Here is a 23,352-nt window from a genome sequence, read left to right as displayed (position 1 = left end):
TTATACGTGTGTAAAGCAACACCAGCGGTGTTAAAGTAACACCCTGTGGTGTGGTCATCTGATGGCACCAAAAAGTGTTGTTAACACCACAGTGTTTGTGGTGTATAAACGACTCACAAGTCAATGAATGATACTTGTATCACAATATCATTCCAACACAACACCACCCAAGCTATACACCCAAAATACGACAGACAGCGAACTCCTCCCCCTTTCGTTGTTTGTTTAACCCCAGAGGGGCATAACTTGTGTTTTGGTTTGGTTTTTTTTTTTTTTACTTGAGTAGTTTTTCTTCGTGTGTTTTTTCTAACTGAGGGCTACAAGAAAACAAACTGGGGACCAAAATGAATGAATAATACACCCAAACCTTCCTCCGTAGCGATCACAGCACTATTTTTATATTGTTCCATTTCGGAATGAGGAAATCGACAAATATTTACAAACTTGTGCTTTATTCTCAGCTTCTTTGATGAACTGCACAGTCCTTCCCTCGGTCGAGTTTTCCCAATGATCGGGCTGTTTTAAAGACGGGACATTATCTAAAATCTGTCACTCGAGAACATTAACAAATAAAAAATGCACCAACAAAAACTTGAAATGTTAACAGCCATTTAATGTAGACTCTACAAAATACATGTGGAATTTTTCTTACATTTTCAGGCAAAATTGAAATTTGTCACAGAAAATCTCCGCTTGACTTTGTGTTGAAGAGACATGACACTAAATAGTTACATCTGCGATTTTTATCTGATGGTCTGACAATCTTTCTCTGCTAATTTTTATCCCAATATGTCCCCCTTTTTGTGAGAAATGAAACCATTTTTTCTCTAGTTCATGAGTTCTTAAGCAGTGACGTCTGTCGGGGCGATTAATGACTGTCCGGCGTTACCATCCAACTTGCCGTGCTGATTCGTATGAAATTGTATCAAGCGATGCCGACTCCGACGCACAATCGGCCTCGGTTGGCACACCAAAAGATGGCAAATCGTTAACTTCGCAAGCAAATCTGGTAATTTATGTTATAAGTGACAAAATCTGACTCTGCCCTGAAAAGGGTACCACATTTATCTGAATTGGCCACTTCAAGGGAATTGAGCTATTCACGGCGCATGGTCTTTGTAATTTCCAAAACTGAATACACTTATAACTGGTTTAATCGATAAATTATGCATTCTGAAGCTTCTGCAGGATAAAAATCGCTTCTTGTGTCCTTGATTTGCCACGTTACTGTTGCCGAGTTCATCTTCTAGAGAGGGAGTCAGGAACTGTGTGTAAAGCGGAAAGCTTCCGAGTCCGTTGTGTGATAAAGTCTGATGTACACCGATGGCACCCGACTATACCCGAGAGTCCAAAACGAGAGCGTTTACACTCCGCGTCTAGGGGGGTTGGGAGCTGGACACTCCTGGGATGGGGAGTCTTCAATAATGCAAACGAACGCCAGCGGCGTCCTGCAATCACGCAATTGCCACATCTGGGGGTTCCGCCCCGGTTGGCTTTGCCCGGACTGCGCAGTGGAGCCGTCCATGGCGACGCAATCCTCGGCGGAGAAGGCGCCGGGCGGCTGGCCGACCCACTTGGTGAAGGGAGTGGTGCCGGGCGGGTATGTCCAGCCGTCACTCCACACGAACGTGCCCTCCTGTACCAGGTCGTTGTAGCCGATCCAGAAGTTCTCAGGCTCCATGAAGGCCAGCTTGTTGTAGAGGGTGTGTACGAACTGGTTCTCCAGTTCCGTGTGGATGGAGACGAGGTGGCCAATCCCGCCGCTGGCGCACGAGGAAAACGAGTTGCAGAACCTCTCCGCTTCCTCCCAGGGCAGCTTCTGTGCGCTGGCCATGTAGCAGGCGTTGTTGCCGAACGACGTGAAGTCGTCGGGGCACTGTGCAGCGGCGAGGGCGGCCAAAGTTAGCAGCGACACGACCTGTAGCATCGCCATCTTGTCCTTCGTTGGAGTGAGCGGCGTTTGAGGCAGCGAGGCAGCTTTTTCCACAGACGGTGTGCAACCTCCAGCAGATGCCTGGTCACAAGAATGGCGAGGCACTCTGGTTTAAACCGTTGAGCTCAAGTGCTCGTGAGACCACAATGCCCAGCTAACGGCACTCAAGTTGTCGTGTTCGTAACCTGGGCGGAGACAGGCCAAAGCCTGTTCTGAATATGCAGATTTATTTAAATGAGCACACCCGCCAGCCTGGCCCACGTCCATTTGCGGTGACGAGGCCAGCGATAACGTCACGGGTGTCAGGGGTGAGATATCACCGGCTGGCCCCAACCCCATGAATCACTCACTGCTGATATCCGCCAATTACGGGATGACGGAAATCATGGGCGTGCAAAGATGATGTCAGCGTTCTCGACAAAACCAAAAACCACGCAGTTGATCCTGGCAACGATTTACACAATCTCACCATTTCGGGGGCCAAACAATCTCCCTTTTTTCGGAAAAATGCTGGGCTGCCATTTTTAATGCTAAAGAGCTGAGCAGAAATTCTTACTTGAATAGCGGACCGCATGCACCCAGGACATGGCATTTGCTCTTTGTACGCTGCCGCCGTGGGCATGCAGAGCCTTGAACTGACAGCTTTTGAAATATTGTCAAATCTTATAGTATAGATGGTAGAAGAACTAACGCAACATCATGCCCAAAATTACTTTATGTAAAAGAATTGATTTTGTCCCCCTACTTTTTGAAATCCTAACTCCCCCAGAATTAGGTCACACAATTTGTGTGGGTTGCTTGACAGTGCGTGTGGGCAGTTGGTAGCAGAACTTGCAACCAGCCACAAGAGTCCTTGAGAGGAGGTGATAACTTCCCCAGCCAGTGACCTTCCACTTCACTTGGCCACTGGACTGAACAGAGACTGTTCTGTTGTCTCTCTGTGATTTCTCCTTCCATCGAACCTGCCATACTTACAAATTCGTCCTTTTCCTGTTCTAGGCAAAAACATTACCAGTGTAAGCCTATTGAACCACACATGCGTACGTTGCTGGACAGTGGGTGGCCTGGACCAGAGCCACGTGAATTCCGTTCCGAAACCCGATTTAGTCGAGGGGAAGGAAAGACTGTGCACTTGAACCCCAAACATCAGATAGCCCAACACATCTTCGACATCCATTCAAGCTCTTTTTACTGCAAGCCTTTCAACTGCAAACTGCACTTGAACCCGACTGTTCGACCCGACGGCACGACGCAAGGGAGCCGTCGTGCCGTCGCGTTGTCTGGTTGCGTCGCCTGGAGGGAGGCAAGAGAGAGAGAGAAATGTTTGTCGTAAATAGTACACCGTACCAAATGAATGACAAGTCTTGTCTCCAAAACCAGAGAGATGTTGTTTCGGTTACCTTAGCCTCAAGCCGGCATTCTGATCCCCTCGTTTGTAGAAAGCAAAAAATTCCGCAAGCGCAGCGGCAACGGAACCTACCACTGAAAGGGGCAAAGCCCCAGTGTTAATGAAATATCTCAGTTTGAATCTTCCGTTTTGAGGTAACTTTACAAAATTATCACTGAAAGGGCTGTGAAATAGTCATGGTATCAGATCATCCTGAAAAGGTTTTAGGTTAATTTTCAGCTGTTACTTGCATTCAGATGCACATACATGTATTTATATAGCCCCCATTGTGGTTGCATTTGGCTGTTCGGTAACGTATTGGAAAGTTCCTCTTCCTAAAGGATTTTTTATGCAAACAGTTTGGAATATAACCGGACTGCTGATGACCTCTATGACCGCATTTTGAGGCGCCTCATCAGCGAATCAGATCCCAGCCTGCACGATGCGTAATTTTAGGATCTGCGCACGCGCACTTCATTGAACGAATTTCATGTAGCCGCGCCGAGGAGGTCTCGTTTGAGGCTTCATTGCAGTCTGCTCGGCCAGCAACGTCGAGACACATCGCACTGCAGTTTTTTGTGCGCCTGTCGCGGATTCGCCTCCAAGATGAAGCTGTTACTAATGGTGTGCTTTACGCTATGCGTGGTAACATGCAAGGCTCAACTGGTCTGCCCAGCTTACTGGACCCTTTTTGACCAGTCCTGCTATCGTCTCTTCGGCTACCCGCGATTTTACACGGCTGCCGAGAGTGTGTGCCAGTTGTTCACCCCGTGCGGCACGGCCACTCCATCCACCGCAGGGCAAGGACACCTTGTTTCCATCAACAGTGACGAGGAGAACAAGTTCGTGTTCAGCTTCCTGGCTGGCCGTTTTGGCGAGATCCCGTCGACGCAGACGTGGCTGGGGCTTAGCGACATCGACCCACAGGGCGGCCAGGGCGAGTTCCGCTGGGCCGACGGCACAGATCTCGGCGGCTTCTCTGCCTGGGCAAGCAACGCGCCGCGGCAGAACAACAACGTGAACTGCGTTGTTTACGCCGAAAGTATCATACCGCGGTGGATGGACATCAATTGCGAGGAAGAGCTTACCTACATCTGCGAGATGCCGGCTGGAATCAGCGCCTGCTCGGCGTCCTACTTGCCATCGAACACCAATCCCCCTCCAGCGCCGCTTACTAGTCCAAACAAGCCCGAGCGCATTCGGTATTCTGCGAAAGCCAATCGGTACCAGGAACAAGTGTAAACTGACGGAGTACTTGGACTGACTGAAAAAATAACAGGTTTTGAGTACCTGTGGACCCCTTCAAGATTCCGGACCTCAAAGTATGGCATAGGCGGTTTCATCTATCAGGATTAGCAGTGAGAAATCTGGGGAGAGTCAAAAACTGAACTGACAAGAAAACTCGTGATGTAGTATTTTTTATGAGCTTTTTCAATTCCTGAAGATTTGAAATTATCAGCTGTGACCCATGACCTTTCACCTTGGCCTTCAGTGCACGGGAAGGGTTGATTTCTACGTTTATCCTTTCCATTGCATGGACTGTGTTTTCTGTTGACGGTACTGGACGCATCTGGCAGATGAACTAGGTTTTTTAGCAAGAATTTTTTTAAGCGCATAAACTCGTTATTAAATTTAACATGTACCCAGCGTAAGAACTTGAAGTACATTTGCGTATAGTTCCAGCGAAGTGGTCACCGGTTTGGGAACCAATCAAATGATGTACGGTACTGGACGCATCTGGCAGATGAACTAGATTTCTATAGCAAAAATGTTTTTCTTTTCAGAGTAAATATCGGTTTCTTTTACTCATTATCACTAAGATGTGTTGCTGTTCGATTGACTCCCTTTTTGTTTAATATGCACGAAGCGTTTTCTGTTGTGTGTATACGTGATCTTTTCCTGATATGCATGGTGATTTTTCAACTTTTTTGAATAAATGTTGAGCAGATAGAAACGTTGAATTCTGGAGTGTTTCTTTCCGGTACAGGGAAGAGGATGTTGGTAAACCGGTAACTTTGCGCCCACTCCTGGTAAATTTAAACTCCTTATAAAGTAAATCGCAACGAGCCTGCCATTTCTTTCGGCATGCTGACGCTCGGTCAGTCGTCGAAACTGGTTTCGAAAAGGGGAAAGGGTAGACAAGATACGCTTTTCTTGGAGAAAAGGAGATTTTTCTTACCGATGGGGGCGCTTGAATCCCGTTTTGTTTTTGGAAACAGAAGTGCACAGGGAACTTTTGAAAATTAAGCACATAATTAAAAAATAAAAAAAGCACCGGTGCGTCGGCATGTCACCAGCAGGAACCGTCGTGTTTGCGGTTCGTAATTAAGGTTTTTTGCGTGCTCACTTTAATGTAATCGTAGCAATGGTTTGTTTTTGTGAATCGTCCAAATGTGAAGCACACACATACAAACTGAAACACATTCAGAAATACCCGTGGATGAAAGATAAAAGGTGAGTTAAACATATGCAGCCAGAAATGAGACGGCCGAATCCACACGGTCTTCCTTGTAGCACCGCTGCACTATACCCAGCCAGAAATGAGACCGAAGGAGACAGAACCTGTGTGTGCAACATGCTACACAGAATGTTTAGTCAGGTGATATGCTATAGGATATAGGCACAGCCGATCGAATGGTCTAAGAACCAGACCTTCAAGTGCACACTAATGGGTGCAGACCACTAATTCAAGTGAGAATTTCTGACCAGCTCATTAGCATTAAAAGTGCCCCCACAGTATCTTTTGAAAAAGCAGATTGTTTGGCCCCCAAAACGGTGAGATTGTGTAAATCGTTGCCAGGATCAACTTCCTGGGTCTTTGAGCTTTCATATGAGGGCAGAAGGGCTGAAAACTACGGTTGAAAAATGGTCCTAAGTGCCCGAGAAAGTTGAGGGTTGCCACTTGAAAAATGGCTGCAATCAGACTTCGGAAAAATCACTTTTTGGGGGGTGATTTTGTTTTGTGGGAATAATTAAAAATGTAATTGGTTAACCCACAAAAAATTGAAAAGAAATTGAAAGATAAGTGACCAGACAAGAATTTCATTTGTGTTTCAGAAATCTCAGGGATGTCGGCGTGCATGCTATTGGGCCCTGAACGGTGCTGATTTTACACTGTTTTCAATGGGGCTTGAATTAGTGGACTGGACCCTATAGCTACACAGTGCAAGACGAAGGCGAGAGAAAAGTAAGGGGCCGCGGCGTGTAGCAAAAAAGTGCTATACCATGGACTTGTGCACAAGCCCAGTGCTACACGGGAAAATGAAAAAGGAAGGGGCTGCGGCGTGTAGAAAAAAAAATACTACACCATAGACTTGTGCACAAACCCGATGCTACCCAGTCCTACACGTGAGTCAGTTCTGTTCTAAGCGTACGCAGATGTATGTGATGCTTTCATAGCGTACCTGTGAACTTTTGCTCGTTAATGCGCATGCTCAGTTCTGCAGCAGCGTAGCGCTATAGCATGCATATGCAGCCAGAAATGAGACGGCCGAATCCGCACGGTCTTCCTTGTAGCACCGCTACATTGCTGCAGAACTGAGCATGCGCATTAACGAGCAAAAGTTCACAGGACGCGTCGTGTCGTGCATTGCGTCGCCTATTACGTCGCCTGAAGCACGACGCGAGCACTTAGGGCACTTAGGACCAATTTTCAGTTGTAGTTTTTACCATTCTGCTCTCATAGGATAGCTCAAAGACCCACGCAGTTGATCCTGACAACGATTTACACAATCTCACCATTTCGGGGGCCAAACAATCTCCCTTTGTCAGAAAAATGCTGGGCTGCTACTTTTAATGCTAATGAGCAGAAATTCTTACTTGAATAGCGGACCGCATGCACCCAGGACATGGCATTCGCTCCTTGTACGCTGCCGCCATGGGCATGCAGAGCGTTGAACTGACAGCTCTTGAAATATTGTCCAATCGTATAGTATAGATGGTAGAAGAGCTAACGCAACATCATGCCCAAAATTACTTACCAACATACAGGGGAAAAGCTGCCAAATCGAGGCTCTGCATGCCTATGGCGGAAGTGTATAAAGAGCGAATAGGTAGCAGGCCTTGTCTCTGTTATTTTTCCTTTTCATGGTTACTTTCTAACTTTGTGTTTTCATTAAGAGTGAGTTGTTGAAGAAAAGGTTTGTTTGTTTTTTAGTCAAATGTAATTAGAAAGAGCGTCACGACCAACTATCAGCCTTGTGTCCAGGAAATAAATAACATGAGTCACATCGTTGTTTTAACTTTCCCTGCTCTAATTTTGATCTTCCTAATAATTATGTAAAAGAATTGATTTCGTTCCCCTACTTTTTGAAATCCTAACTCCCCCAGAATTAGGTCACACAATTTGTGTGGGTTGCTTGACAGTGCGTGTGGGCAGTTGGTAGCAGAACTTGCAACCAGCCACAAGAGTCCTTGAGAGGAGGTGATAACTTCCCCAGCCAGTGACCTTCCACTTCACTTGGCTACTGGACTGAACAGAGACTGTTCTGTTGTCTCTCTGTGATTTCTCCTTCCATCGAACCTGCCATACTTACAAATTCATCCCTGTCCTGCTCTAGGCAAAACCATTACCAGTGTAAGCCTATTGAACCATACATGCGTACCTTGCTGGACAGTGGGTGGCCTGGACCAGAGCCACGTGAATTCCGTTCCGAAACCTGATTTAGTCGAGGGGAAGGAAAGACTGTGCACTTGAACCCTAAACATCAGATAGCCCAACACATCTTCGACATCCATTCAAGCTCTTTTTACTGCAAGCCTTTCCACTGCAAACTCTACAGCTACTTGCCAAGACAAGTCAAGTCGTCCCCAACTTCAACAATAGATCGTCTTCTTATTTATTTTCATTGCTAACTCATAACGTTTTCTGTTAAATAGAATCCCTGTTTTTTTCTCAGTATTAAAAAGATGCTTTCTCTAACGTGAGGGTATTTGTATTTTCGTAAACCGTGCGAAAACTTTTCACTATATTAGCCGGAAACGAATTAATTCTCACAGGTTAGCTGATAATAAAACTTGAAGGCGTAAACTAGTAACCAAAGAAATAATGTAAGCAGGTGTCATGATTCTCATAATATGCCCGCTGCAATATTTCTAAATCTATTCTAAGATACAATACGTCAATCATTATAACGTGCTTGCTGATGTAAGATGCGGATCAGAGGAGAAATTATACATGTGTGAGGCCAAACAGAGTTGAAAAAAAGACACGGCCACAATGATAATAGCGTCTGTATAATGTTTTATTCAGAAACATGGACTAATATCATTGAAAGTGTGGTGCTGATGAAGGTAACAAGGAAGACTGGCCTGAAGGAAGACTACGACGGAATATTCCAGTGTTGTAGTCGAGACCTTTATGTCCGAGACCGAGACCAGCTCTTTCAAGACCGAGACCAGAACTTCGAGACCGAGACCAAGACCAAGATGACCGAGACCGAGACCTTGCACAACATATACAATATATAGGCCTACATGTAGTTCATTGATGGTAAACGTGGTGGACAATTGGCATTAAACAGCAAAATTAAGTGCAAATTTTACATGCCATAGCACACAACATATTGAATATTCCATGAAAGAGTTTTATTGAACTCTGGAAAAAAAGCAGCACACAGTTATTTTGCCAGTGACGGCATGGACTGCCGATGATATAGAATTTTGTATAGAGTATACGGCATAATCATACATTAAACATGTACAGAGTCTTTGTGTTCCATATGTATAGCAAAATTAACGTGAGCGGGCCATGTCCAAATGTTTAAAAAGGCAAAACGTGGGGTCTGAGTTGCTCGGACTATGCCAAAAGGTGTGCATGAGTTCAGTTTATGAGTTATACTCTGTAATGATCAATAGACACCTAAGAAGGGTCACACAACATCGTGGGCAGTTCCCTATTAAAAGTACATGTACATGTATATAAAAATCATGATTTTACCAATCCAAGTTTCCTCACTGATGTGTAAACATTCTACCGTAAGAATACTTTCCTGACACTTTGTTTGGAACAAGAGTGAAGAAAAACACAAGACGACCACAATTTGAGTTTCTAACAAAGAATTGTACTATCCAGATGGTACCTGACTCATCAACTGTGTAAAAGGGTCAATAAGATGAATGCACTCTCCTCTACTATTTGTACAATTGGCATGAGCACGAGTTCTGTCGGCCGGCCACGTGTATTATGCTATGCGTGGCGTGCGTGCAGCCCGGCGCGTCATGTGCATATTAAAGTGTGTACATGTACATGTACAGTACATGTTCATGTATGCATACACACAACTGACGTATGTGTACCAGTGAAATGAAAGAGGTACTGCACGCAGGGTACCAGTGCTCCGGGCTGAGAATATGCATTAGTCTCCATTCCAGCTTTGATTTCATTCTTTATCGTGAATACCATGTCGTACATGTACATGTTCCAAGCATACATGCGGAATCGCGTGCAGTTCGGAACTAGACTCATTCTGAGGTAAACTTGCGCTGTAAGGAGCACTGCTACATACAGTGTACATATGTGTGCTGTATGTACCGTACGATCCGGGTACGTGATTTTGCCACAGCCGAGTGTGAATTGTTGACGCACATTTTTCTGCTTTTCTGTCATGGTCTCGGCAGGTCTCGGGTGGGAGACCCGAGACCTCGGCATCCGAGACCAAGACCGAGACCAGCCCTCCCGAGACCGAGACTCTTGTAGGCCGAGTCCAAGACCGAGACCTCAAAAAAGGTCTCGAGACGGTCTCGAGACCGCGACCAGGTCTCGAGACCTCCAACACCGGAATATTCTGAGGGTTTTATAGAGAAGGCTCGGTGGTAACTTCCTAAACCAGTGGTCAAACTTGCAGTCATACAATTGTAGACAAATTGTCTGGGGAATTGGGAGTACTACTTAAAAATTACCAGGATGGACCACGGAGAAATACCGGTATCTATAAGATTACAAATCTACCACAAATTGGAACTGCATCGACGGTATCAAAAAGAAATCATTGGCTGGGTTTAAACAGTGACAAATTCTGGGCTTCCACATATTATGAGAGAGCAGTTCCTACATATGCCGATTTTCTTTTTGCTCTTTTTTCTTTTTCTTAAAAAACATGACAGAAATTAATCTTAATCGAGGAATGGATGAGATAAAAACAACAGCAAATCAACACCAAAGAGTAAAAAGCATGTACTTTGCAAGCACGGGGGACAGAAATGAAAGAAAACAGTAAAAGCGCCCTCTCAAAGGGCGACAGCACACGACGCGTCGCGTCGTGTCGTGCGTCGCGTCGTGCTTCAGGCGACGTAATAAGCGACGCGATACACGACACGACGTACGACGCGACGCACGACGCGTGTTTGTCGTAAATAGAACACCGTACCAAATGAATGACAAGTCTTGTCTCCAAAACCAGAGAGATGTTGTTTCGGTTACCTTAGCCTCAAGCCGGCATTCTGATCCCCTCGTTTGTAGAAAGCAAAAACTTCCGCAAGCGCAGCGGCAACGGAACCTACCACTGAAAGGGGCAAAGCCCCAGTGTTAATGAAATATCTCAGTTTGAAACTTCCGTTTTGAGGTAACTTTACAAAATTATCACTGAAAGGGCTGTGAAATAGTCATGGTATCAGATCATCCTGAAAAGGTTTTAGGTTAATTTTCAGCCGTTACTTGCATTCAGATGCACATACATGTATTTATATAGCCCCCATTGTGGTTGCATTTGGCTGTTCGGTAACGTATTGGAAAGTTCCTCTTCCTAAAGGATTTTTTATGCAAACAGTTTGGAATATACCCGGACTGCTGATGACCTCTATGACCGCATTTTGAGGCGCCTCATCAGCGAATCAGATCCCAGCCTGCACGGTGCGTAATTTTGGGATCTGCACACGCGCACTTCATTGAACGAAATTCATGTAGCCGAGGAGGTCTCGTTTGAGGCTTCATTGCAGTCTGCTCGGCCAGCAACGTCGAGACACATCGCACCGAAGTTTTTTTGTGCGCCTGTCGCGGATTCGCCTCCAAGATGAAGCTGTTACTAATGGTATGCTTTACGCTATGCGTGGTAACATGCAAGGCTAAACTGATCTGCCCAGATCACTGGACCCTTTTCGACAAGTCCTGCTATCGTGTCTTTTTTACACGGCAACCTTACACGGCTGCCGAGAGTGTGTGCCAGTTGTTCGCCCAGTGCGCCACGGCCACTCCATCCACCGCAGGGCAAGGACACCTTGTTTCCATCAACAGTGACGACGAGAACAAGTTCGTGTTCAGCTTCCTGGCCGGCAGTTTTGGCGATATTCCGTCGAGGCAGACGTGGCTGGGGCTGAGCGACATCGACCCGCAGGGCGGCCAGGGCGAGTTCCGCTGGGCCGACGGCACCGATCTCAGCGGCTTCTCTGCCTGGGCACGGAACGCGCCGCGGCAGAACAATAACGTGAACTGCGTCGTTTACGGCTACAGTATCATACCGCGGTGGATGGACATCAATTGCGAGGAAGAGATGACCTACATCTGCGAGATGCCGGGTGGAACCAGCGTCTGCTCGGCGGCCTACTTGTCATCGAACACCAGTCCCCCTCCTTACTAGTCCAAACAAGCCCAAGCGCATTCGGTATTCTGCGAAAGCCAATCGGTACCAGGAAGAAGTGTAAACTGACGGAGTACTTGGACTGACTGAAAAAATAATAGGTTTTTAGTACCTGTGGACCCCTTCAAGATTCAGGACTTCAAAGTGGACCCTTCAAGATTCTGGACTTCACAGTATTGCATAGGCGGTTTCATCTATCAGGATTAGCAGTGAGAAATCTGGGGAGAGTCAAAAACTGAACTAACAAGAAAACTCGTGATGTAGTATTTTTTATGAACTATTTCAATTCCTGAAGATTTGAAATTATCAGCTGTGACCCATGACCTTTCACCTTGGCCTTCAGTTCACGGGAAGGGTTGATTTCTACGTTTATCCTTTCCATTGCATGGACAGTGTTTTCTGTTGACGGTACCGGACGCATCTGGCAGATGAACTAGGTTTTTCTTTTAGCAAGAATTTTTTTAAGCGCAGAAACTCGTTATTAAATTTAACATGTACCCAGCGTAAGAACTTGAAGTACATTTGCGTATAGTTGATGTTCCAGCGAAGTGGTCACCGGTTTGGGAACCAATCAAATGATGTACGGTACTGGACGCATCTGACAGATGAACTAGGTTTCTTTAGCAAGAATTTTTTTTTAAGTGCAGAAACTCGTTATTAAATTTAACATGTACCCAGCGTAAGAACTTGAAGTACATTTGCGTATAGTTGATGTTCCAGCGAAGTGGTCACCGGTTTGGGAACCAATCAAATGATGTACGGTACTGGACGCATCTGGCAGATGAACTAGGTTTCTTTAGCAAGATTTTTTTTCTTTGCAGAGTAAATATCGGTTTCTTTTACTCATTATCACTAAAATGTGTTGCTGTTCGATTGACTCCTTTTTGTTTAATATGCACGGAGCGTTTTCTGTTGTGTGTATACGTGCTCTTTTCCTGATATGCATGGTGATTTTTCAACTTTTTTGAATAAATGTTGAGCAGTTAGAAACGTTGAATTCTGGAGTGTTTCTTTCCGGTACCGGAAAGAAACACTCCAGAATTCAACGTTTCCGGTTTACCAACATCCTCTTCCCTGTACCGGAAAGAAACACTCCAGAATTCAACGTTTCCGGTTTACCAACATCCTCTTCCCTGTACCGGAAAGAAACACTCCAGAATTCAACGTTTCTAACTGCTCAACATTTATTCAAAAAAGTTGAAAAATCACCATGCATATCAGGAAAAGATCACGTATACACACAACAGAAAACGCTCCGTGCATATTAAACAAAAAGGAGTCAATCGAACAGCAACACATTTTAGTGATAATGAGTAAAAGAAACCGATATTTACTCTGCAAAGAAAAAAAATCTTGCTAAAGAAACCTAGTTCATCTGCCAGATGCGTCCAGTACCGTACATCATTTGATTGGTTCCCAAACCGGTGACCACTTCGCTGGAACATCAACTATACGCAAATGTACTTCAAGTTCTTACGCTGGGTACATGTTAAATTTAATAACGAGTTTCTGCGCTTAAAAAAATTCTTGCTAAAAAAACCCCAGTTCATCTGCCAGATGCGTCCAGTACCGTCAACAGAAAACACTGTCCATGCAATGGAAAGGATAAACGTAGAAATCAACCCTTCCCGTGAACTGAAGGCCAAGGTGAAAGGTCATGGGTCACAGCTGGTAATTTCAAATCTTCAGGAATTGAAATAGTTCATAAATAATACTACATCACGAGTTTTCTTGTTAGTTCAGTTTTTGACTCTCCCCAGATTTCTCACTGCTAATCCTGATAGATGAAACCGCCTATGCAATACTGTGAAGTCCAGAATCTTGAAGGGTCCACTTTGAAGTCCTGAATCTTGAAGGGGTCCACAGGTACTAAAAACCTATTATTTTTTCAGTCAGTCCAAGTACTCCGTCAGTTTACACTTCTTCCTGGTACCGATTGGCTTTCGCAGAATACCGAATGCGCTTGGGCTTGTTTGGACTAGTAAGGAGGGGGACTGGTGTTCGATGACAAGTAGGCCGCCGAGCAGACGCTGGTTCCACCCGGCATCTCGCAGATGTAGGTCATCTCTTCCTCGCAATTGATGTCCATCCACCGCGGTATGATACTGTAGCCGTAAACGACGCAGTTCACGTTATTGTTCTGCCGCGGCGCGTTCCGTGCCCAGGCAGAGAAGCCGCTGAGATCGGTGCCGTCGGCCCAGCGGAACTCGCCCTGGCCGCCCTGCGGGTCGATGTCGCTCAGCCCCAGCCACGTCTGCCTCGACGGAATATCGCCAAAACTGCCGGCCAGGAAGCTGAACACGAACTTGTTCTCGTCGTCACTGTTGATGGAAACAAGGTGTCCTTGCCCTGCGGTGGATGGAGTGGCCGTGCCGCACGGGGTGAACAACTGGCACACACTCTCGGCAGCCGTGTAAAATCGCGGGTAGCCGAAGAGACGATAGCAGGACTGGTCAAAAAGGGTCCAGTGATCTGGGCAGACCAGTTGAGCCTTGCATGTTACCACGCATAGCGTAAAGCATACCATTAGTAACAGCTTCATCTTGGAGGCGAATCCCCGACAGGCGCACAAAAAAAACTGCAGTGCGATGTGTCTCGACGTTGCTGGCCGAGCAGACTGCAATGAAGCCTCAAACGAGACCTCCTCGGCGCGGCTACATGAAATTCGTTCAATGAAGTGCGCGTCACAGATCCCAAAATTACGCACCGTGCAGGCTGGGATCTGATTCGCTGATGAGGCGCCTCAAAATGCGGTAATAGAGGTCATCAGCAGTCCGGGTATATTCCAAACTGTTCACATAAAAAATCCTTCAGGAAGAGGAACTTTCCAATACGTTACCGAACAGCCAAATGTAACCAATATGGGGGCTGTATAAACACATGTATGTGCATCTGAGTGCACGTATACGTAACAGCTGAAAATTAACCTAAAACCTTTTCAGGATGATCTGATACCATGACTATTTCACAGCCCTTTCAGTGATAATTTTGTAAAGTTACCTCAAAACGGAAGTTTCAAACTGAGATATTTCATTAACACTGGGGCTTTGCCCCTTTCAGTGGTAGGCTCCGTTGCCGCTGCGCTTGCGGAAATTTTTGCTTTCTACAAACGAGGGGATCAGAATGCCGGCTTGAGGCTAAGGTAACCGAAACAACATCTCTCTGGTTTTAGAGACAAGACTTGTCATTCATTTGGTACGGTGTTCTATTTACGACAAACATTTCTCTCTCTCTCTCTTGCCTCCCTCCAGGCGACGCAACCAGACGACGCAACGGCACGACGGCTCCCTTGCGTCGTGCCGTCGGGTCGAACTGTGCGTCGCCTTCTTGCCATTACGTTTGTACACACATGACGCGTCGCGTCGTGCCGTCGCCCGTCGCGTTGTGCTGTCTCAGATATTTTCCATGTTTCATTTTTCCCGCCTAAATGTCGCCCCTTCCGTTGCCCGTCGCGTCGTACCGTCGTGCGTCGCGTCGTATGTCGTGTCGTGCATCGCGTCGCCTATTACGTCGCCTGAAGCACGACGCGACGCACGACACGACGCGACGCGTCGTGTGCTGTCGCCCTTTGAGAGGGCGCTTCTACTATTTTCTTTCATTTCTGTCCCCCGTGCTTGCAAAGTACATGCTTTTTACTCTTTGGTGTTGATTTGCTGTTGTTTTTATCTCATCTATTCCTCGATTAAGATTAATTTCTGTCATGTTTTATTAAGAATAAGAAAAAAGAGCAAAAAGAAAATCGGCATATGTAGGAACTGCTCTCTCATAATATGTGGAAGCCCAGAATTCGTCACTGTTTAAACCCAGCCAATGATTTCTTTTTGATACCGTCGATGCAGTTCCAATTTGTGGTAGATTTGTAATCTTATAGATACCATTATTTCTCCGTGGTCCATCCCGGTAATTTTTAAGTAGTACTCCCAATTCCCCAGACAATTTGTCTACAATTGTATGACCGCAAGTTTGACCACTGGTTTAGGAAGTTACCACCGAACCTGCTCTATAAAACCCTCAGAATATTCCGTCTTTGTCTTCCTTCAGGCCAGTCTTCCTCGTTACCTTCATCAGCACCACACTTTCAATGATATTTGTCCATGTTTCTGAATAAAACATTATTCAGACGCTATTATCCTTGTGGCCGTGTCTTTTTTTTTCAACTCTGTTTGGCCACACACGTGTATAATTTCTCCTCTGACCCGCATCTTACATCAGCAAGCACGTTATAATGATTGATGTATTGTATCTTAGAATAGATTTAGAAATATTGTAGCGGGCATAATATGAGAATCATGACACCTGTTTACATTATTTTTTTGGTTACTAGTTTACGCCTTTTATTATCAGCTAACCTGTGAGAATTAATTCGTTTCCAGCTAATGTAGTGAAAAGTTTTCGCACGGTTTACGAAAATACAAATGCCCTCACGTTAGAGAAAGCATCTTTTTAATAATGAGAAAAAAACAGGGATTCTATTTAACAGAAAACGTTATGAGTTAGCAATGAAAATAAATAAGAAGACGATCTATTGCTGAAGTTGGGGACGACTTGGCATGTCTTGACTTGGCAAGTAGCTGTAGAGTTTGCAGTGGAAAGGCTTGCAGTAAAAAGAGCTTGAATGGATGTCGAAGATGTGTTGGGCTATCTGATGTTTAGGGTTCAAGTGCACAGTCTTTCCTTCCCCTCGACTAAATCAGGTTTCGGAACGGAATTCACGTGGCTCTGGTCCAGGCCACCCACTGTCCAGCAAGGTACGCATGTATGGTTCAATAGGCTTACACTGGTAATGTTTTTGCCTAGAGCAGGACAGGGACGAATTTGTAAGTATGGCAGGTTCGATGGAAGGAGAAATCACAGAGAGACAACAGAACAGTCTCTGTTCAGTCCAGTAGCCAAGTGAAGTGGAAGGTCACTGGCTGGGGAAGTTATCACCTCCTCTCAAGGACTCTTGTGGCTGGTTGCAAGTTCTGCTACCAACTGCCCACACGCACTGTCAAGCAACCCACACAAATTGTGTGACCTAATTCTGGGGGAGTTAGGATTTCAAAAAGTAGGGGAACAAAATCAATTCTTTTACATAATTATTAGGAAGATCAAAATTAGAGCAGGGAAAGTTAAAACAACGATGTGACTCATGTTATTTATTTCCTGGACACAAGGTTGATAGTTGGTCGTGACGCTCTTTCTAATTACATTTGACTAAAAAACAAACAAACCTTTTCTTCAACAACTCACTCTTAACGAAAACACAAAGTTAGAAAGTAACCATGAAAAGGAATAATAAGAGAAACAAGGCCTGCTACCTATTCGCTCTTTATACGCTACCCATATACGCTATATTGCTACACGCCGCGGCCCCTTACCTTTCTCTTGCCTCGCGTCTTGCACTGTGTAGCATTAGTGTGCACTTGAAGGTTTGGTTCTTAGACCATTCGATTGGCTGTGTTTATATCCTGTAGCATATCACCTGACTAAACATTCTGTGTAGCATGTAGCACTGCCCATGGAGGAAGGAACACCGGTTCTGTCTTCTTCGGTCTCATTTCTGGCTGGGTATGTCACTAAACGATCAAGACTTTGCAGCAGGCATTTTGATAAAGATGACATAGACATGTATGGAAATGTTAAGTGTGACCCGAAATACTTTGAATGGAATAATTGGGACAGCCAACCAAAAAAAAGAACCACATGTGCGCTGCAGAAACAGGACCAGGGACTCCATGACACATCAGGCACGCGTACGTCAGGCGACCATGAAGTAGCCCCATGTCTGGATCACGATTTACAATTCCAAGAGAAAGTTAGTACTTCGTCAAGAATTACCAGACCCGACATGCCTGACATTGGATGTAAGTGTCCTTTTGAAATTGTTTAAACATGTAATAGGCCTATTCCTAAACATGCTAAAAGCTTAAACAGAGCATTCCCTTGATCTTGTTTAAAGTTGGACATTAACATGTCATTGTTATGATTGTGTAGTGTGAGTAAGTCGTGAAAGTTGGACCCTACAAAACTGCCTTTTTTAATATGAGATAATAAATATAGGCATTTTTGCCGTTAACGGCTCTAATAATCCCTAACCAGGCAAGTGCTATTTTTTTTCAAATTCAAAGCAGCAATGGAGCCCCTTTGCTGTATCGAGATTCCACAACCCATGGATCATGACTACCTCCACACCTCATTGCCAGCTATGATTGACAGATGCGTGCAGACGGTTATGATGATGGAGGACCTAGATGAGCTTGAACATCAAGCCAAGTCAGTACATGAACATCAACCGCTCCCAGGGCAAGATGTTGTAGACTGTGCAACTGAGTCTGATGAGAGGGTCAACTTTTACACTGGATTGACGTCCAAAAGCCTTCTTCAAGGTACCATGTCCCTGGTTATCGTTTCATTTTTTTCTCCATAAAAATATTCTGAGGAACCCATGTCATACACATTGGTAAGCCGAGTTCATTATGTACTGAAAAATCATGTCATAAAAGCCATGTCTGGAGAACAGGATTTTGAGTCCTGAATATGGTGCCAAATTTGCTATATTTGAAAGATTTTGTTAATATGATGGAAATCCTGTGTTTAATCACTGGTCAAGCCTTTTTATAGTGAATTTCTTTTGGAGTAATGATTCCATTCACAGAGTTTGTTGTATTTCGCCTTTCATATATAGGTGTTTATGACTCAATAAGTGGTGGTGTTAATCGCCTGCGGTATTGGAGGAGTACCAGTACGAAGATGGGGACACCAGACAATGAACAAGGTTGGAAACGACGCCCGGGCAGACAACACCAGCTTCCACCGTTTGTCCAGTTTGTCATGACCCTCATTAGATTGCGGCTCAACTTACCACTTCTCCTTCTGGCTGACCTGTTCCATGTAAGTAGTTGAACAGTTACACGAATCACCATCACATGGATTTCCTACATGCATCAAACTCTGGTACCAGCACTTCTTGTGTGGCCATCTCAAGCTCACATCAGAGGATGGATGCCGTTGGACTTTAAGGCAGCATTTTCAAACACACACGTAATAATGACTGCTCTGAGTTCTTTATAGATCGACTGCAACTAAAGATGAACAGTATAAAACATACTCACAGTTCAAAAGCTATAGCGCATATAAGGTTTTATTTGGAGTATCACCTTTTGGTGCATTTACATTTGTGTCAGATTTGCGGTCAGGAAATGTATCAGACAAGTACTTGACTGAACAGAGTGGACTGATTGAAAAACTCAGTGACGGTGATGCAGTCATGGCTGATCGAGGCTTCCACATAGAGGACTCGCTTCTGAAAGTAAATGCAACACTCATAGCACCACCATTCACTAGAAAATGGCATAATGGAAAAGGAAAGAGACTTAATGTGAAGGAGATCAGACGAACAAGACAAATTTCCCGTCTTCGGATTCATGTACAGAGAGCAATTCAACGCCTCAAATGCTGGCGGATCCTGAAGCACCAAATCCCAGAATCCCTACAATACACTGCTTCTATGATAGTTAAACTTGTTGCAGCATTCTGTAATTTGATGGGACCATTGTTCTATTCTAAAAATGAGAAATATCCAAAAAAAAAAGTAAGTCTGAAAAAGCCAGTGAAGCGTTTGACCTACTGATATATATTTTGTAGCCTGTTCAATGAAATGAACGTCAAGCTCAGTTTGACCAAAGGCAGTCAGTAATGTGACCATCACCACGTCATGAACATAATAGATTATAAATGAATATTCTAGGAAGGATATGCATCACCATATGATGCATATCTGTTCAGTGAAGAATATCATGAAAAAACCTAGGATGTGATCCTATTTTACATATCAGTTTGGAAAGAGGAGAAAAATGAGACTGCGCATAAGTAAAAAATGAGTCTTAGGAATAATTGTTTAGATTTATTCAGATTTTTGGGGTCGTATCTGTTAATTCATCGGGCACTTTTCAACAAGGTTAATTATTTGAATTAGGTTGTTCAAACGATTATTCAAGAACTTGTTATTTGGAGAGGATTGTTTTATTTCCAAATTGGGTGAATGTAGGTGGACCATTATTAAAACAAGTTTCTTGATTTTGTTAAATTCAGCAGGCACAAGAATTCCAAAGTTTAAACCCAAGTATAAGATTGTGGAGATTTATTTATATGTCCCACAGAAATTCATGAAAAATATGAAATAATAAAACAATGGCTTCTCACACAGGTCATTTCTTTGTTTACATATTAATTTATGCGGTAGTAAGTTAAGAATACACATTGATGTTCAAGAAATATTGATGCACTTCTGTTCTCTGTTTTCCAGTCAAGCCACAAACCTTGTAGTTTCATCATACTAATAAGCATGTATTTAGGTCCTTTCATAAATAATTTCAGCCATGACGGAGTCAAAATAAAATAAAAAAAAGACAACCATGCAATTACTGGCCTAAAATGCTGATGCCAAGCCTGGAATTCTGCTTGTAACATGCATGTATATACTTTATTCTTCACTGCATGTAAAACCATGAGTGAACACAAGTTCTGCTTTCTTTTTCAAGAGTTCCCACATCTGTGAATCAAACATTACAGGGATGGATGTTATTCCTTTATGAGTATATACAACTAAGTCACACTGGTTCATGCATGAACCGTGTATTCCGTGTTGGAATATCTTTCACAGGAATGCCTCTATGCTTATATGAACACTTGATCTCAACTAGCTTCTCTCTATGGCAGGAACAGCTTGCAACACCATCTGGTGAGGCACCCATAAATGGCAAGTCGTTATTTAACACAAGACCACAGGTGTTTACCTCGAAGTTCTTGTGTGCTTTCAGTTCATTTACAATGTAAAGTTGCCTGGCTACATGTTCATTTTCTTTTCCAAAATCTGTAGCACATGACTTAAATGGCTTGTCATTGCCCAAAATTTTATCAACTAAGGTGCGGCAGTTATGAACGTCTTTCAAAGATCGAATGGAATCTGCCACACTTGCAGTTATTTGCCCCCTTCTTGCTGCAAACCATGCTGGGTCTGATTGATCTAAACTTTTTAGGGCATCTACTTGTTGTATGGAAGTGTTCTGTCTGAGGTATTCAATGAAGGACACATCATTTGATTCAGCCTTGTACATGGCGTGAAGGTCAGACAGTGACGGCATGAGAGATGTTAGAGGTGCTGGTGGCTCTACAGCCAGTTTCAGGTAAAGTGCATCTGGGCTGGTTTCTGCACAAACCTGAGAATAATGAAAGTTGAAAAATTCCATAAATTTTAAAAGTTTTTCTATTTTTGAGACATGGATCATACATGTATTTTCCTTTTTGAATTTCATGAGTAGCTTCAGTGCACACACATGCACACCCATACTCCATGGGCAAATTAACAGTTCCTGTACATGCAAAAATTTACATGTACTGTATGTACATGTATCTCTCTTTTTATCATTTTGGCATCACCTTTGTAACCACGTATCACCCCTACAATAAATTACTTCTGGAACTCCTAACAACTTCTATGAAATGTTTCCATCATAAATAACTTCTGAAGCGGGTATGTCTCTGAGGTGAAACCCCCTATGGTGTATGCAAAATCATATAAAAATCAGGGGATTTGGGAAGTCCTGTTGAGTTAAATAACGATCTGCATCAACCGTGACTCACCTTTTTCAAGTGCCTCTGAACGTTCTCAATCCATGCACTGGATACATTACCCAGTGGCATGTAATTCTCAGGAAGTAGGCCAGGTTTTCTGAGAGTCTGTTTTTCTGCACGGAAGTCCAGCTCCTCTACTCTCACTGGCCTGGAGGCTCTTCGAGGTTTCGTCCATGAGCAAGGCTCATCTGTGCCAACAGCTGTCCCCTTGTCAGTGTTTCTTTTGATGTAGTCCGACAATGCAAAAAGTACAGCAATTGCATGCTTGCAGGTATCATCATCACTGCAAGAAATAAAAACAGAGCGCTTGAAGGTAACAATTTTTCGTGTTCAGAATCACAGCCAATAATAAACTGCATCGTCAAAAGTTTGGTACGGAGAGGTCATTTGCAAATATACATGTATGGTCAACATACTCAAACCATTCAAATTCAGGAAATGCTGCAAAGCAATATACTGCTTGTGGAATTGCTTGTCTCACACATAAAGTTTTGGTTAACAACTTCCTGAAAAAATTCCAATCCTCATCCAATACAAAGCAAACATTTAGGAGTTTAGAGTTGGAAATGTACAATGCTCAAACCAAGTACCAATGGGTTTCGTGGGGTTTAAAAAGATAAAAAACCGTTTCATACCTTGTGAAATTTCAGGTAAAACAGTGATAATAAAAACAGTCTAAACAAGCCTAGCTTACAACTTCACTTCCTAAATGCAGTTAAAAGAGTTTATGTGCTAATATGGCCAGACAGCCTACATGTAGGACATGGGTTTTGTATCCATTGGTATCAAAAGAATAGGCTCGAGTAAGCCTGCTTTAGTGGCAAAGAACGGCCTCTGCTTATCAGGCTTGAAATCACCATGGGCCCCTAAACAGGCTACAATTTACAAATAAATGTGCAAAAACTAGGTTTAAGCTATTATTAATATTATGTTACACTTTTTGAACAAAAATACCAAGACTTACGCAGCAACACAAACACATCCAGCTGACTTTATGCTGGCTGACGTTGACAGCGGCAGCCAGGTCTTGTTTGTCTCTGCTCTGGCTTCACCGATGCCTGGATGTAAACATGAGCGGAGTGGCCTTGAATTTCACCAAGTAAGATGTCCTCGACATGCCCGTCTTTGAACATCAGAAAGCCATCATCCTGCCGGTAGTTGGTGAGCCGCTCAGGATTCCACTCACAATGTTTCACCAGGTAGGCAAAAAAATCACCTAAGCTGACGTGGGGAATGTTACGGAGGTCAGGTGAATACGAAACTTGAAGACCATTCAAGTCTGTGATCTCCCCATTCTCGCCTAAACTCTTCGTCGTTTTCGCTCTGATTCGTCATGGTCACACTCTTCAAGGACCGGATATTTGTCTCCAACTTTCTCTGCCAATTTTTCAGGTCCCCTCTCCTTAGTCCAGCGCACGGAATTCCTCTTTCAATCAAAACTTAAGTAATTATTTGGCGCCTACTCTCTTAAAGTCAACAACACGAACGCCGCCGTTGGCAACAACGGTCGCCATCTTGAAAAGTTGTCGACCAAAACATGAGAATTTGGCCTTTCCCTGTTGCCCTCTTGGTGGCGCACCGGATTGTGAATCGCCCGTAATAAATTGCACGGGCCCTCAATGGACAATTTTATCTGAGTACTCACGGTAGTTTTGGCTATAGGTGGCCGTCACTACAGAAGTTAAAGGATGATTCACGTTAAAGGATGAAGTATCAAGAAACCAACTCATCTATCAAAACATCAAATAAGTACAGCAATATATTGCTACCCTTAAATACTAATATACCGCCCTCTTCAACACTATACAGGCGCAAAAGCGTCACCTTGTGTTACTTTGTGAATT

At 44.0% G+C, this 23,352-nt stretch overlaps 4 protein-coding genes, 1 long non-coding RNA gene and 2 pseudogenes across 5 annotated transcripts in view; 4 read left to right on the top strand and 3 right to left on the bottom strand.

Moving 5' to 3' along the window:
- Positions 1-23,352, top strand: part of LOC110990437 (uncharacterized) — a 108,022-nt gene that overhangs the window by 57,997 nt on the left and 26,673 nt on the right. The window lies entirely within an intron of this gene.
- LOC110982785 (echinoidin-like) lies at positions 593-2,064 on the bottom strand. Its single transcript, XM_022241458.2, has one exon. It carries the CDS (start codon positions 1,931-1,933, stop codon positions 1,364-1,366), a length of 570 nt encoding a protein of 189 aa, XP_022097150.1. The 5' UTR covers positions 1,934-2,064; the 3' UTR covers positions 593-1,363.
- LOC110982813 (echinoidin-like) lies at positions 3,846-5,274 on the top strand. Its single transcript, XM_087134622.1, has one exon. The coding sequence runs from the start codon at positions 3,927-3,929 to the stop codon at positions 4,560-4,562; it is 636 nt and encodes a 211-aa protein (XP_086990748.1). The 5' UTR covers positions 3,846-3,926; the 3' UTR covers positions 4,563-5,274.
- On the top strand, positions 11,218-13,039 carry LOC147799616 (echinoidin-like; annotated as a pseudogene).
- LOC147799615 (echinoidin-like) lies at positions 13,298-14,563 on the bottom strand (annotated as a pseudogene).
- LOC110984796 (uncharacterized) lies at positions 14,572-20,085 on the top strand. Its single transcript, XM_022245310.2, has 4 exons — positions 14,572-17,739; positions 18,007-18,261; positions 18,561-18,766; positions 19,060-20,085. Exons 1-4 carry the CDS (start codon positions 17,394-17,396, stop codon positions 19,093-19,095), a joined length of 843 nt encoding a protein of 280 aa, XP_022101002.2. The 5' UTR covers positions 14,572-17,393; the 3' UTR covers positions 19,096-20,085.
- On the bottom strand, positions 19,753-23,124 carry LOC110984787 (uncharacterized). Its single transcript, XR_015424796.1, has 3 exons — positions 22,473-23,124; positions 21,518-21,791; positions 19,753-21,093 (listed from the first exon to the last, which is right to left on the bottom strand). It is a non-coding gene; the product is annotated as an uncharacterized LOC110984787 (long non-coding RNA).

The sequence above is a fragment of the Acanthaster planci genome, linkage group LG03 (genome assembly GCF_054643075.1).
Source record: "Acanthaster planci isolate LZ-2023a linkage group LG03, COTS_SCS, whole genome shotgun sequence".
NCBI lineage: Eukaryota > Metazoa > Echinodermata > Asteroidea > Valvatida > Acanthasteridae > Acanthaster > Acanthaster planci.
The sequence above is the reverse complement of the archived record's forward strand: the minus strand, read 5'-3'. Positions and strand labels throughout refer to the sequence as shown.

Excerpts from the sequence above, each read along its gene's own strand:
- LOC110982785 (XM_022241458.2), bottom strand. The coding sequence starts at position 1,933 with ATGGCGATGCTACAGGTCGTGTCGCTGCTAACTTTGGCCGCCCTCGCC.
- LOC110982813 (XM_087134622.1), top strand. The coding sequence starts at position 3,927 with ATGAAGCTGTTACTAATGGTGTGCTTTACGCTATGCGTGGTAACATGC.
- LOC110984796 (XM_022245310.2), top strand. The coding sequence starts at position 17,394 with ATGGAGGAAGGAACACCGGTTCTGTCTTCTTCGGTCTCATTTCTGGCT. Across the intron at positions 18,262-18,560 it reads GTCCAAAAGCCTTCTTCAAG|GTGTTTATGACTCAATAAGT; the intron begins GTACCATGTCCC and ends TTTCATATATAG. Across the intron at positions 18,767-19,059 it reads TTCTGGCTGACCTGTTCCAT|ATTTGCGGTCAGGAAATGTA; the intron begins GTAAGTAGTTGA and ends CATTTGTGTCAG.